The sequence below is a fragment of the Limanda limanda genome, chromosome 6, assembly GCF_963576545.1.
Source record: "Limanda limanda chromosome 6, fLimLim1.1, whole genome shotgun sequence".
Taxonomy (NCBI): domain Eukaryota; kingdom Metazoa; phylum Chordata; class Actinopteri; order Pleuronectiformes; family Pleuronectidae; genus Limanda; species Limanda limanda.
Window position 1 is genome coordinate 17,740,523 of NC_083641.1, and position 16,024 is coordinate 17,756,546.

At 43.1% G+C, this 16,024-nt stretch overlaps 1 protein-coding gene across 5 annotated transcripts in view; it reads left to right on the forward strand.

The window, feature by feature from the left end:
* dscaml1 (Down syndrome cell adhesion molecule like 1) overlaps positions 1 to 16,024 on the forward strand; it is a 93,455-nt gene that overhangs the window by 13,191 nt on the left and 64,240 nt on the right. For all 5 annotated transcript variants that reach the window (XM_061073263.1, XM_061073261.1, XM_061073262.1 and 2 more), the window contains exon 3: positions 3,950 to 4,096. In XM_061073263.1, coding sequence (XP_060929246.1) covers positions 3,950 to 4,096 — 147 coding nt within the window. The remainder of the gene's footprint in view (positions 1 to 3,949; positions 4,097 to 16,024) is intronic.

Below are 16,024 nucleotides of genomic sequence, written 5' to 3' on the forward strand. Positions count from 1 at the left end.
TTTTCATCAGCAAATCAGTTATATGTTTTGATTGCATGAAACCATTTGTAGGCCTGAAGAAGCAATATGTTATACAAGAAAAAAAGAATGACGCACTGGACTTTTTTCATGTCAATTTCCAATTTAATCAGATTTTGTTTATTTTTACACATTTATTTTGATGAAACGAACCATAACATTGGGTAAATACATGTTCAATAAGTACAGGTCCTGTTTGGTTCTGGATTTTGCTTTGGTTTTTTAAATAACAACTTTAGTGATTGAGTTTGACATCCCTGCCTTGAAACAAAGGTTTTTGTTAGTGTAACATATCCAGCAGTTCTGCAGCTTCTATAGCTTCAGGAATAAGGATTTACTATATTTTATCCTCTACTCCTCTCTTCTATAACAAGTATGTGACTTAACCCTGAAAATGAAAGCACACATTTCTCACACACACATATAGTCATCATCATCACTTTGTCGCAAGCGATCCGCCTGAAACCTTTTGTTTGGTGCACCCAACACCTCCTTACACCAATTTAATGAAATGAAATGAGGACACCTGTTCCATGACACCTCATCTCCCCTTTGTCCCGACTAAAACACACAAACCAGTGTGTGCTCGGGCCAAGACAGCAGGCGTTTAGATCCTTTTCACTCATTCTGCCCTTCACGTCCCTTCTCTGACATTTCCTTACTGGTCCAATAAGTACTGTATGTTCCTTGAACCTAATACGCATCAACTGCTTTTCTAATCCATTCAATAACGAAACCTACATCCACTCAGAATTTGTGTCTTTCATTATTTTTGCTCCTTCTCTCTTTCTCCTTCTCTTGTGTTTTTGCCGCTCGCTTTATGAATAAGTAAATGCAGTATTTGGTTTCCCCGTCGTTAATTATTGAAGCGACAGTGATACGGGACTTGCCTCCCAGTGTACCCAGTGCACCAGACCCATGTTTTAGCTCGTTCCTAGGCAACCAGGCTGCATATAGTCAGGCATCAGTAACATCCTAATGATTCTGCTGCGCATGCGATGAGGGGGAGTGCAATTTACACACAAATCAGTTGGGTTACGATTTGCATCCTGTCACCAGGCTTAGGAGAATGAATATGTAATGTTCTCCCCCTGTGTCTTTCATATCTTGGAAGAGGAACGTGTGTTAAATGACAATGCTATCACAACAGTTGCCTCTTATTGGAGCCGGTTACATGGTTGTGTACCGGGGCATGTTGCCACACAGGGCTTATTTGACTGGTTTTAATGAGGAGAGGATGGGCTAGAGGAGGTTATCGCAAGTGCAGGACAAGCTGGGGGTCAAAGCACGGGATGTACAAACCTGACGTGACCTTGACTGGATTTGAACCTGCGCTGAACTGACGTGTAACGACGGTCATCATTGCACCAAACATTTACAAGCTGTCAAGCGGATTTTAAGCGCTCTCCGAGAGGCTCAGTGGGCACTGGGGATTTTCCTCTGCTATTGAGAAGTGGCAGCAGGGTCAATCAAAGAGTAAATAAATGATTGAGAGGATCGGCTCGGCCACAACAGCCGAGGCTACTCAGTCGATCCCGGCTATTGATCTGCAGGTAGATGGCATCAATGAGAAGCAGCAGCCGTTTAAGTAAAGAATTAAAATGAAGACTTGATCGGAATAATTTTGTCCTTTAGCTCTGATGTGTTTACAAATGAGGTTTCGGCTCCTATTAGCGGCCTGTGTGTCAGGTGACCAATGTGATGTGCTCTCCAGAGGATATCTCACTGCAATCCATGAATTTATCTCAGATACAAAGTAGCACCATGACCCATTTAAAGGCCATGGTCACATATACGGTATCCAAGGAAACATATCGACAATGTCTCACGGAATTGTTCCACCTCTACTCCGATTTTATGTCCTTCACAAGCCAGCAAAGAAGAAAGACGGGTTCAAGGTTCAGCCGGCTCAGGTAAAGTAGAACAATGATAAAGCAATGGACGGAATCAGACAAAGACTGGGGAGATTAGACCCCGAACTCTAAGGTGAAAGACTCCCACCAATTGGACAAGGACACTGTGCTTTGGTTCCACTGGGTTCCAGTGACAGTGGCGGCTGGCATAAAGGATTATTAATGACCAAGGAAACTGGCCTTCAGGCTAGGCGTTAATTATATCACTGGAGAGCTGGGGGAGAGAGTGAGCACACGGGAGGGAGGGGCCATTCCAGTGTTGTGTGTGTGTGTGTGTTTTACATTGTTAAACTATTACTGTCCTCATTTCTAAGGGAAGCCTGGTTGATGATGCCCGAGACCCTATCTGATTTCTGTAATTGTCTTCCCTTCTTTTTCGTCTTATGCTCGTGTCAAGCAGCCACATTTTTGTCCGAGTCGGAGTTACTGGGGAAACATTTGGAAACATCCCTTTATGCAAACAAAATCAGACTGTCGCGGGAGCCCCAGTTTAGAAGCTCCCTGTTCATTTAGTCCAGCTGACACTGCCCCGGAACTTCCTGTCTCTCCTCCTCACCAAAATAATCCATTAATTTAATTTCACTTTACTTCATTTATGTAATGAAGATTCATGCTCCGATTCAGAATTTCACATCTCTCACTAATCTAGATGTGACAGAGTTAACTGGAGAGATAATTTGGTTAGCTACAGGCTACTGTTTTCATCATTAAGCTCGTCTTAATCACCACCATCCTATTGTACACTGGCACAGACTCGCAGCCTAGTGCTCGGCCTGCCATGTGCAGGGGGGATGTTTTTTGCTGCCTGGCGCCTGCATGTGACAGTTCCGTCGGCCGTGAGCAACCCTCCGCTCCTCGCTGTCTCATAGCATCTGTGGCGTTGTTCTTTAAAGGCCGAGGGCCACTCGCTGCGGATCCTCTTCAATGCGGCTCCAAGTCGGACCTTCTCACAGTCAAATCTGTGGCTGAAGAGAGAAACGTTGGCCTAACGAGGTGGGACACAACACCAGACAAGTTTGTTTACAAGACCTGCTCCTGCTTTTACCACAGATTAAACAGGACCCAAGGATGTTAACTGTAATGTGTCACAATGTGCAGTGAAGAAAAAAGTCCATCTGAATTACAGACCTTCAAAAGTCTTAAATATGTTATCCTAACTATGTTAACATTAATTTAATGCTACTTCTGTTGCAATTAAATTTGAGATATTTTTGCATTCATACACATATTTTACTGTCTCCATGTAAGTAACTCTGGTATTCTCATATTTCTTCATATCTGTCGCACTTGACATTCTTTGTCCTAATTTTCGTTCATTATGGCAATAAAAAGTCCTAAATTTAACTTAAATTTAATAACGCTGCAGAAACCTCGGCTGCTAAAATAAACAACAAATCAATTATCTTGCAACAAATTTGAAAGCCATTGATTAGCAAAATGGCCAAATATTTGCTGGCTCCAGTAACAATTTGATGTTTTCTTTAATATCGTTAAAATCTCAATATCTTTAGGTTGTGTACTGTTGTTTGGATAAAACATAACATTTGCCACTTTGAGCTCTAGGAAGGAAGAAGTTTTAATGTACAAACGTTTCACAATAGCAACCTGCCAATGGTTTGGTGTCCTAAAGGCCTTAAAAAGCTGAACATTAGCAGTTTCCAGCTCTATAATATGAAAATGTGATGCTTTTCAATGTTTTCCATCAATATCAAATGAATATGTTTGGGTTTTGCATTGTTGTTCTGACAAAATAAGCAATTTGAAGATTTGTGCTCTGGGAAACTGTGATAGACATTTTTGATTATTCTCAGACAATGACTTGATCAAAAGTAGTCATCACTTGCAGCTCTGCTTTCATCACTCAAAGCTTTGTGTTAGTAGTTTTCACTCTAATCACTTTGTCATTGTTTAAAACTAAAGATCTGAGTTTGCTGAGAATTATTTTCCCTTTTCTGTAACATCCAACCAACAAACATCCCTCGGTCGACTAACTTTATCTCTTTCCTCCACACACACAGTGTTCAGGGAGCCCTACACAGTCCGTGTGGCCGACCAGCGCTCCATGCGGGGAAATGTTGCTGTGTTCAAGTGCCTCATCCCCTCAGCCGTCCAGGAGTACGTCAGTGTGGTGTCTTGGGAGAAAGATACTGTCTCCATCATCCCAGGTAGGAAATTCAGACAATCTCCTTTTGCCGTCCTGCCTCTCTTGCTGAAATGTTCTTTCTTTGCAAACTCCCATTTGCACCACCACGCGGGTTTTATTTGGAAAGCAAAATGATCTAATGTCATTCCAATATCTCAGCGGACTCAGCAGCATTTGCCCTGAGAGAAATGAGAAACGTCTCCTGTTTTTGTCCCGAACCACAAATAACCCGAGCCGTGTCAGTGTCTTCAAAGAAATGTGTTTTTCTTTCCAATCTTATCGTAATGGAGATTTCCTCCTCGTTTGCCCCGTTTGTTGACAGCTTTTAATCGACACTAATCAATTTATTGGTGTCACCGACGTCTCCTGCTTTGTCAGTGAGAGAAGATGGAGGAAGGTTTAAAAAAATGGTCCAATCATTCAAGTCTGATGAAATGGCCTTTGCCTGGCACATGGCTCTTCACTCACTAACTGACACCACTGTGGTTAATAGCTGCATTACAGGGATAAATCAGACATTAGTAGACATGTGCGGTGTGAGTGAGTGAGGGTGTGTTCCTGTACCTATATCTTTGTGAGGACCATTTTAAGCATAGACCATAAAAAGTGAGGGCATTTTGATCGTTCCTCACTTTTTCAATGGACTGTTTGAGGTTAAGGGTTACAATTAGGTTTAGGTAAGGGTTGTGGTTGGGGTAAGGCATTTAGTTTGAATGGTTAAGGTTAGGGAAAGGGCCAAAGGGTTGTGTTATGTCAATGGGTGTCCTCACTAAGATAGAAGTACAAACGTGTGTGTGTGGGTGGGCTGGGGGGGGGTCTAATTTGATGAGTGATAGATCTGTTTAGCTGCTCATCACAGTCGCCCCAAAGAGAGCAGCCACACCTTGAGGGCTCTGCTGCGTCTGGAGCTGTTCTTCTCTTTTCAAATCGTTCGCTGTTTCCCTGAAGAACGATAATATCAGTTTGAAAGTGAGACTTCCACATGCTGCTGCATGTCTGTGTATTGGTGTTTTATGTGTGTTGTGCCTGTCTGTGTGTGTGTGTGTGCTGGGGCTTGTGCAGTGTTAACATTTGCTCCGCAGAGCGATGGCAAATTGCAGGGTGTCAGATGAGCCTGTTTAGGTCAGATGATACGTACTGCGCCCTCTGCCCCTTATCTGGCTCTGTGATACCGAGCAGCCCTTTCATCTCTCTCAATAGTGTGCGTGCGTCTGCATTTGTGTGCCTTTGTATGGCTCTGTCCTTCACACGGGAGCACTCATTGATCCAGCACAGCTGTAGTGTTTGTGCGTCTGTGTGTGTGCGTCCGTGCATACGTGCGTGGTTGTGTATGTGTGTGGCCTGAGGGGGGTTTCCAGTCTGGATCGATAAAGCTTGCTGTTGGATTCCCCTCTCTCTTGTCACGGATCCCTCAGTGTGAGAGTGGTGAGACCGAGCCAGTCTGTTTGACTGATAGCTCTGTGCATCAGAGTGTGTGTGTGTGTGTTTGTGTGTGTACAAGCCACTGTATCATGGCTGTGTGGTAAGAGCTCAGTGGGAGTATGTTATTGATCAGCTGATGGACATGTTGGGTAAAACATGCACATATGAACTGGCGTGTGTGTTAGAATGAGCCCACACACATGTTTACATGAGTAGGGTTCTGTGGCTAAGCTCATCAGTTTATGATGAGCTTTAATACAAAAAAGCTTTAGGATATTTTTACCCTGTGGCTATAATACAAAACAGTTTGTTTACAGAATATGCTTAGAAATCATTTTATGTAAGAATAAGGTAAATATTTAAAAAGTTCATTTTGATTTTGATTACATTCATTTATTCAAATTGTTTATGCTGAAATTTATTGTCAAACACAGAGAAATACAATTGTTGGTGGAGCTCATTAGATGATAATTGGTTGTAATCAGATAAATAATAATCATTTAATAATTTATGTTATTTTTAAGTGTCACATTTCCCAGTGTGAGGATTTGCTGCTTTCCTCTGTAAATATAGTTGCAAATAGAAATAATAGCATCAGAAATGCCTCAGATAAAGCTGATAAGGCCAGGCACGCAAATCCATGTACCCATCCGCTACCATGTCTTCAAAGTGTAATAGTTTTACCCAGATTAAACAGCAATTTTCTTTTTTCCAGAAAACACTCTTCTTTTCTTTGCTGCAGCCCCGAAGCAGCAGTGCCACTGTTGTCAGAGTGGTGAAAGGAGTGATTTCCAGTAGTGTAGCGTTAACCAATTTTAGCAATTTGATAACATTTCACACTGAGAAGTTTCAAGGGGTGGCGCTCAATTTATTCAGTTGCTTTTGCACCATTTTAAACTGTTACTGTAAAGTTTAAAACTTAAAAGGTCTTTAATTTTTATAAACTGAGGCCACACTTAAACAGTTGTTAAAAGGAAGTAATAGTTCTGTATTTCTACATTTGTTTATGTGTTTTCTTCAGTTATTTAGATAATAAAAGAAGTTCTATGGTATCCTATCTCTGGATTTAATAGTTTGTCAATAACCTGAGCCGGGTCTTACGACAACGATAACGATCATCACTTCCATACAGGGTTGGTTAGAAACATATAAAATAACTTTTTATTATTTTAAATGTACTGATATGGGATCAGTACTCAGAATTGGCTAATACAATAAGTTCAGGTATTGGAATCGCTTTTGTGAAGATAATGGCACTGAAACATCTCCAGTTGTAAACATAATGGGGTTTACAGGAACACAAACATCTGGCATTATTTACTACTTCGTGATATTTGAAAGATACAATAAATGGATTAATTAATTAATTAATCGTCAGGTTATTCGATGATAACAATAATTGCACCACAGCGTCTGGATTTGCATTTGAGAGCGTTTGAGAGCTTTCTCCATCCTCTCTCTCCCTCTCTGTTTTCTCTCTCTCTTTCCTCTCCGCAGTGCTGATGAATAGGTCTTATTAGTTACACAGTGCTCCTCTTCTTTCCATCCGTCTTTGGCTCCAAGCGTCCTCTCATCTCTCTCCCTCCCTGGTACAGACTGGTGGCCTGTGTCAGAATCATGGCCTCACTTAGACATATACACGCGGACTGCAGAGTGCACGTGTCCACCCCCACCCCCACCCCACCCCACTAAACTCCACACACTTCATCCACCTATTCATCCATCCATCCAACCACTTTACCTATCAGCTGCTGGTGGCATGCACAGCTCCCTCTCTTTCGACAGCACTCGAGATGCTCTAGTGGTTCTCCATTTATTAGGGACAGTGCATGCCAAGGTATTGGCTTGACAGGATGACACATGTCATACCGACGGCCGTGTTGGTCAATAAAGCTGAGTTTGAATGGGCTCTGATGAAAAGGCAGGAGGGTGCCTGCTGACAGCTGGCCTCGCTGCGAGACGACCCTGCCCGGGTGTCGTGTCACTATTTGACAGCCAGATCTGTTTGTGTGGAGGCCCGTTCAAGGAGCGACAGTAGGGGGGGGGGGGGGTTCGATGGAGAGAGAGACAGACAGTCAAACAGAGGAGAGCTTTGTGTTTTGACTGGCTCTCCTGGTTTCTACTCCCATGTCATACCTCCCCTTCTCCTGCTATCTCTCTATCTCGCCATGTCTCTCCCTCTAATTGATGGTTTGCTGGTGTTGCTGTCGGTTAGAGAATTAGCATTTGTTTGCTTGTCAGTTAGGGAACTGAAAGAGGATGCTCTGCTGACGGATGCGTATGAAGGAACTTCATCTGTGTGTGTTCGTGGCTGTGTGTGTGTGTGCACGCGTGCGCATGTGTGTGCATGTCACTTTGTTAGTATCCATCTCCTCCTCCAGCTGGAGCTTAAAACAGTGTGAGTTTTATCTGGTCGCCATGGTAACGGGTGCGAACCGGCGGGCGGAATGAAGAAGGTGTGAGGATGCATCGCTGCCTGATTTTTATTAGTGCATCAGCACGGCTCAACTCTGACACACACACACACACACACACGCAGACACACACACACACACACGCACACACACACACACACACACACACACACACACACACACCACACACACACACACCACACACACACACACACACACACACACGCACACACACACACACACACACACACACACACACACACACACACACACACACACACACACACACACACACACAGAGGGCATAGCTGCATCTTTCTATCCTTCTTTATTTGATTGCAGTTTTATAAGTTCATGTACAATTTCATGGTGTGTGTGCCTTTTGGTTATACACCAATAAACACCAATAATTGGCTGATGATGCTATTGCAGATGTATCGATGTTATGCATCGATCAATCTCTCCCTATGGTCGCTTTACATTGTGTCTAATTTTGTCTCAGGTTGACATGAATAAAAAAATTGTCCTTCATTGTTAATTGCACATTGTGTTTTTTTCTTAAATACCATAGACACTAACATAATACTGCTGTGATTCACATAACATGCTGTGGTTAAAGATAATAAACTGGGGACAACTGTATGTCATGCTTCTTTACATGTTAAGGAAAACATTGAAATTATTATAATATCATTTACATTTAAATAAAATTAAAAAAAATAGATTACATTTTTAACAATTTCAGTCATAACTTGTAAAAAGTTTCTATGCAGAGACAGTGGATGACTCACAATCCTCTGCTGCATCACATGAAGCTTCAGCAATTGGAGAACAATACATTAGAATGATACAAAGTGATAGACGGATGGATTTATTGATCAATTATCTATTAATTGAGTCATTGATTAGTTCATATGGTGAGACTTAAGGGAAAAGAGGGAGTGGAAAAAGTGTGACGTCCTTATTTTTGAATTCATTGACTGAGCTTGTTTAATCCCCCTTTCTCTTTCACACACACTGCCTCCCTTTCTCTTTCTCTCTCCCTCTATCCCTCTCTCTCTCTCTCTCTCTCTCTCTCTCTCTCTCTCTCTCTCTCTCTGTGAAGTGTAGCGTCACCACAGCTGCTGCAGCTTCTGTCCCAGTCTCCATTTTGTCGCCACTCTGCAGAGGCCCTACACTCTCGCCAGACCCCTCTGTTTATCCACTCTTCTCTTAACTTCATCCCTCTCTCAGCCTCCTTTCCTGCAGGCACTTATTAGGCGACGGTGAAGTGACAAAGCATCGTCTTTTTCTTTCCACTCCATCAAACCTGGAAGTGAACAACGGACAGGCCCCCCAAAAATGGCAGAATAGGCAGAAAAAGAAAGACAAAGTGGCGCCAAAGCATGACATGCTGAATTATGCAGATGGCAAAGTGGGCATAGGATGGAGAGGACGATGGAATGAGGTGGGTAGGTATATGGGGACATGTGAGAGGATGGGCAGATGGACAAAGAGAGAGGTGTGTCTGCGTGGCTTTCTTGCTGTCCCCAGCACCCCAGGGAGGAAGAGGAGGCCATGGGGCTTTAAAGCCGCTGTGTCCTGCCATTAAAGATGCATCTGACAAGTGCCTAATGCCCCCCCACCTACACTCTCTCCTCCATCTCTCTGCCGAGTTTTTTATTCATCTCTGGTAGTATTTGACCAATAACCATTACACACATCATGCGCATCAATGTGTGTTTGTCTTTGGGACGGGGGGCAGGTTGTACCTCGAGTGAGAAAGGGGGGGCAGGGGGTGGCCGTGCAGGGGAAATGGGCGGTGTTTACTTATTGATGTGTGTTTATGGGCTGTGGTTTGTGCGAGTGTGTGTGAACCTGGCAGTGATGCGTGTTAGGTTGGGTTATTTATTCAGCACTCGTGTTTGGATGTTTTACAGAGAGAACAGGTGCAGAGCGACTCTGAGCTCGCTCTGTTTGAGCGGACCGCTCTCTCTGTGTGTGTGTGTGTATTAGTGAGACAGATACAGACAGAGAGTAAGACACAGGGGCATTCACTGCTGTCCAGGCACTGATAGGGCCGCAATGTTTATTTGTGTGGACGATTTGAGTGTTGATGATTTGTAGCTTTCAAGGTCCCCTGAGACACAAATGTCCACGTATACAGACAGACAGACAGACAGACAGGCAGGCAGGCAGGCAGGCAGGCAGGCAGGCAGGCAGGCAGGCAGACAGACAGACAGACAGACAGACAGGCAGGCAGGCAGGCAGGCAGGCAGACAGACAGACAGACAGACAGACAGACAGACAGACAGACAGACAGACAGACAGACAGACAGACAGACAGACAGACAGACAGACAGACAGACACAGACAGACAGACAGACAGACAGACAGACAGACAGACAGACAGACAGACAGACAGACAGACAGACAGACAGACAGACAGACAGACAGACAGACAGACAGACAGACAGACAGACAGACACTGCATATGCACATGCACAGAAACATGGATGTTCTGTGTCGAGATTGAAATCGTGGGAGAGATGGAAGGATATTGAAGAAGGAAGGGAGGTAGAAAGTGAGAGAAGGCTGTGCACGAGGAGAATTTCAATGGCACTCCAATCATGCAGGCAGTCTCGTTAGCCCAGGGAACATTTGCATAGTGCTTCAGCGAATTCATTTGGCCTTACTCAGAGAAGATGGCTCCCTTTCCTCTCTGCTAGTTAGTTATTCATTAACCACATGCGGCCAAGGTGCGCGAGTGCACGCAGGCGAAGTTGAGTCTGTGCTTCCGTTTTGTTTCTGACCACACGCTTTTGATTGATTTTCATTTTCTTTGTTTAACGCTTGTATTTTCTCTGTGATTTGCGCATAAGAGCTTCGCCTGCTGTGTTTGCAGCGCGGCAGTGCGTCAGCAGCTCAAAGCCAACGGAGACGTGCCTCGTGGTTTCCTCCTGCATGTACACTTACTGTGGGATCGTCAGAACATGCCAGCAGACAGAATCGCCGTCAGATATTTTGCCAAATGCGGAACCGACGTCAGAGCATTACTCATCACCCACCGTGATCTCCTCGCCAACACCCACTTCCTCAAATGCTACAAACTTTGTGTATCACTGCTCAGTCCTCCCCCTTCTCCCGCCCCGCCCTCCAGCCCTAGGAACTAATTAGGGAAAATACATGGGGGTTCAGACAATCAGATCTATACTTGAGGCCATCACTAATGGGGATCATGACTTGCCTAAAAAAGCACGTCACTTGTAGGGCGGGGTAGGATTGAGTCTGTGTGTCAGGGGTGGGTGTTGCAAGCGAGGAAGCAGAGCCAGTAAGTGAAGATGACACACATAATGAAGAATACAGTGGATGTGTTATTCTAATTATCCCACTGACACCGCCTTGCAATCTAATATTGTTTGACAGTGCACAGCATCCATGAGGTGTGTCTGTGTCTGTGTGTGTGTGTGTGTGTGTGTGTGTGTGTGTGTGTGTGTGTGTGTGTGTGTGTGTGTGTGTGTGTGTGTGTGTGTGTGTGTGTGTGTGTGTGTGTGTGTGTGTGTGTGTGTGCGCTTTTGTATGTGTGCACATTGATTTGTGTGCGTGTGAATTTGCAGCAATGCATCTGTTAGAGTCTGACACTGTTTGTCACGTGTGCTCGAGCTGAAATGTGAAATTGTTTTGTGAAATAAAAAAATTAAAATAGCTATAGCTTTCAGTCAGTTCATACAGACAAACTGTCTACCATACTTTTTTCTTTCATATATTTTACATGTAAGAAAATGTTATTATATAATACATTATATATATTAAATTTTAAGCACCCTTGGAAAATTAGTTTCCTCAATTTTACTAAGTTTCCTCAGTTTTATAATTTTGAAATTGCAGCTTTTTGAAGTTAAACATCAATGTGCTGTGGATGAATATGTCACCCAAAAAAGATTAAAAAAATAAAATCAGCCTAATTGACCTAAAGTCATTATGATTTATGAAAACTGAATATCTTTGGCTTTTTGAATTTTTGTACAACAAAACAAGACATTTTGAAAGCTTCAATCTTAGGTAAATTGTGATTAATTGTTGTTCATTAATATATCTTAAAAAAAACCTGCAGATTAATTGATAACTACAACACACACATATTTAACTTTCGTCAAGGAGCTCTGCAGACAATGCAATGTCAAGCAAATGATGAATTTGAGGACTATGATTTTAACGCTTAGAGGTTGACCAACAGGTCGAAACCTTTCACTCATAAACAGAGAGAAAGAAACAGACTGGAGCGTCTGTGTGTGTTAGTGTGGTCGCAGCCATGCATGTGTTTGTGCATATTTGTGTTTTAGTGGCGTGGTGGGGGCAGGGTAATATGAGAGATATCCTGTTCCAACACATCCCCTCTGGAGCCGACTTAATGACCCGTGACCTGAAGATGTACAGTACATGCTAGGGAAGAATGGAGGGGAGCCGAGGAGAGACGGAAAGAAAGGAGGAGAAGGAGGAGGGAAAGGAAGTGGGGTGAGGAAACAGGAACAAAATGGATGAAAACTGCAGCAAAAAAAACGAACGAGAGATGCAAATGCATCAGTCCCTCTCTCCCTTCGCTCTCTCCCTCGCTCTCACTTCCTCTCTCTCTGGGATGTTTCCTTATCCGACCACATTCACATCCATCAGCCGCCGGTGCTCTGCCTCTAACCTCTCTTTGTCCATCTTTCACCCACTTTTCCTTATTCATTTCTTTCATCGGGTCCATAGATCACAGCTAATCAAAGACAGGATGGAGACAGCCAACAGAGCTCTGACACGCAGCGCACAATGGACACAGGCAGACAGGGCAAGGGAAAGATAGGGAGCATCAAAGTGAAGGAAGGACAGAGGGATGGAAGTAGAATAACTCAGTAGGGAAGTGAGCTGGAGACAGGTGAAACAGATTGGCACAAATTACCTGCGCTCCCCTTTTCATTTGAGTCCTACTTGATTTTTCCTCTCCCCTTTTTCCACTTGTCTATTTATTTAAGTGAATTTCGGAGGCAGTTTTTCCTTCACTTCCCCGATTCTGCTTTCACAATCCCACCTCACTCAATCTAAACTGAGATGCTACATTTTTTTGTCCTTGTGGACACGTGATTGTGTCTGTCATAGGCTGCTTTAGAGGTGAGGCAGGTGATTCAGGGTGTTGATATTTAAACTCAAGACCAAAACAAATACACCCCTCCCTTCAACGGTCTCTTAGAAGCTCCACCCCCCACATTCAGGCACAAGCAAAATTGTCAAGGTGAACCAAACCCTCGCCCTTAAGTTATTTCGCTGTCTGTGGTGCCTCAGTATTTAGCATTTGGAACGATAATGTGAAAATGATGTTGGTATAACTTCCTGGAAGATAGCGCTAGTAATAGAAAGGCCTTACCAGTGGTTAACAGTAGTTGTTACTTTCCATAACAGTTGTGACAATATCTGAGACCACTTTTTCTGGACGTCATCCTAATCCCTCAATAGTAGAAAACAGTGGATTGATTACAATACCTTGTTTCCCACCAAATTTATTAAATTTAAAAAATTCTATGGTTCTATAGTCGCTCTCAAGCACAACATATTCCGAGTGACAGTTTTACACAGTTCAGAGACCTCCGTCTTGCTCCCACCGCTCCCACCTGTCTTTCTTTCCCAAATACGAAACTAAGCCTGTGTATTTACCGTATCTTTTTCCATCACATATGGATTAAAGTCGCCTAACTCACCTTTTAAGGCTAAAGACCAGTCGATGTAGTACAAAAAACATGATCCCAATTGGAGAAATAAGTGATTTTTAGTGTTAGGTTAAGTTTAGGGTTAAGAGTAAATCTCCTACAAATGAATGGAAACCTGTATGTCCCCAGAAGTGACCTATGATAATGTGTGTGTGAGTGTGTGTGTGTGAGCCCTCACTGACCTCCCCTGTGAGCAATGGTATCTCAATGCTTTATTAATAGCTAATCAATGGGCTCTCAGGGATGTATAAGATGCCCTGAGGACTCCCACAAGACATATGCCGGCATATCAACACACAACACACAGACATTTCCCAACCCCCCCACACACACACACATACACACACACACAAACCAATAGTTCATAGGAGCCAGTATAACACGTGTAAAGGTTATTTTGCCACTCGTTTTTATTTTTTCATTATGTTTAAATGGTGGCACTGCATCAAAATGATGCAAGCAGCTTGTATTCGTAATAGACAGTTTCAGATTTGTCCTTGATGTTCCCTAATTTGGTTTTGTTTGCATCACAAATGCACTCTCACTCTCTCCTCTAACGCCGCCTCCGAAGGTTCTCTTGCTGCTTGACTTGACATTTATTCCTCTCAAGCACTTATCAGAACCACCTGACCACTTCTTGTTTTGCATCATTATTTTTCCTTCCCTTTTCTGCTATTTCCAGCGTGCCTGCCCGCTTCCTATTCTTCCCTCACCTACTTATTTTCTCCGCTCAGCTCTCACTTTCTGTACGGTATTTTGAAAGTGCAGTCTGATTTTTTTTTCTTCCTGTCTGTTTTGTGGATGTGCATAGCATAGCCATTGTTTTACAATGCCCAGGGCAATGCAAGTTTTCTGTTCCTCTCACTCTGTCTCACTGGAGACATGTTTGAAAACAGCAATGTGAGTTTTAAACATATCTTGGGAGAAATTCTCCACCTTTCTCCTCTCCTTCTTAGTCAACCCTCTCTGAGCGATTGGCACACTCTTTACATTCTGTGCTTCATGTGCATGAATATCACTCCTCAACACACATTTAAAGATGTAACATGTAACAATCTTTCATTAAAGAGGACGAGATCGATGTTGTACATTTTGATGAGGTTTGCACTCACATCATTCAAAATGTTTCCAACAGTGGTCGAATCATGAGAAATCCACGATTGTATTGTAAGGATAAACTCACAGCTAGCCAGTTAAGATACATTTTTATTTATCCCACACACATGCACAGACACACACTCATGCAATTGAGGGAAATTTGTCCTCTGCTTTTATCCCATCTGGTGCAGGACACACAGAGCAGTGGGCAGCCATGTACGGCGCCCGGGGAGCAGATGTTGGGGGAGTAAGGTGCCTTGCTCAGGGGCACTAGACAGGGTAGGGAGAATAGTCTTTTGATTTTTTGGACAGATCCAGGTTCGTCTTTTTTGTTGTTATTCCATCCAGGTAAGTTTTTGTTGAAACTCTGTGGACTTAACCGTGGAGTCGAACCAGCATCGAACCAGACACCTTTTTCTGCCAGTAGTCCAAGTTTCTGCCATTAGTCCACCGCCTAGTAGGCTGCTAGTAGCTCTCCCAGCAATGTGCAAACGCACAGTTGAACAAGTGACTCAACAAGCTTACGGCTCAAGGTTGTAAAGACAACAACTCCCATGATCCCACGCTGCTTCAAGGTGTTTTGTTACTGTTTTGATTTTGAACCCCACTAGTGGCCAAAGTTACATATTTTTTAAGATGAATCTATCCATATACTTAAATTTGATAATTTCAATTTTCAAGTGTCTCAATATTTTCACAGGCCCACTTTTATGTGATGTTTATATCTGTCGGATGGAATTAAAGTAGCTGCAGTGCCAGTGTTTGTGTTAATCAAGGAACATGGCGTCCAGTGACTGGACTGTGTGACTCACTGATGTGTTTTTAATAGTTTTCACAGAGGAATAAGTTATATTTGGATTTGGTCTAAGCCGAAGATTGTTGGATTTATATCCAGTATTTTCACAGAAGGTTTTGCTGTCTCCACTCATTTCATGATGATGACATGACATCCAGGACTCAAAACCAAGAAATACTCATAACCCCTTAAACATAACATTTTACATCTCTAAGAAATTAGAGAGGAATAGAGGTGCTGGTAAAACATGATTGTTGGACATGATTGTTGGACAGATACCGTGTTTTCCTTCTTAGACATGAGTTGTTGTTGGTAACCTCTCCCCATCTAACTCTTTTCAAGAATGTAAATAGGCATAATTAGCAAATTTGTGGTCTTTTAAACGGGCTGTGCTGTCAGCGAAAAATCATGAGGATCCATAATCATGTGAAGTAAGGTAATAAGCTGCCGTGGCTGACAGAAAGCTTCCTCTCCTCACCTGTGTCAAAAAAGAAACC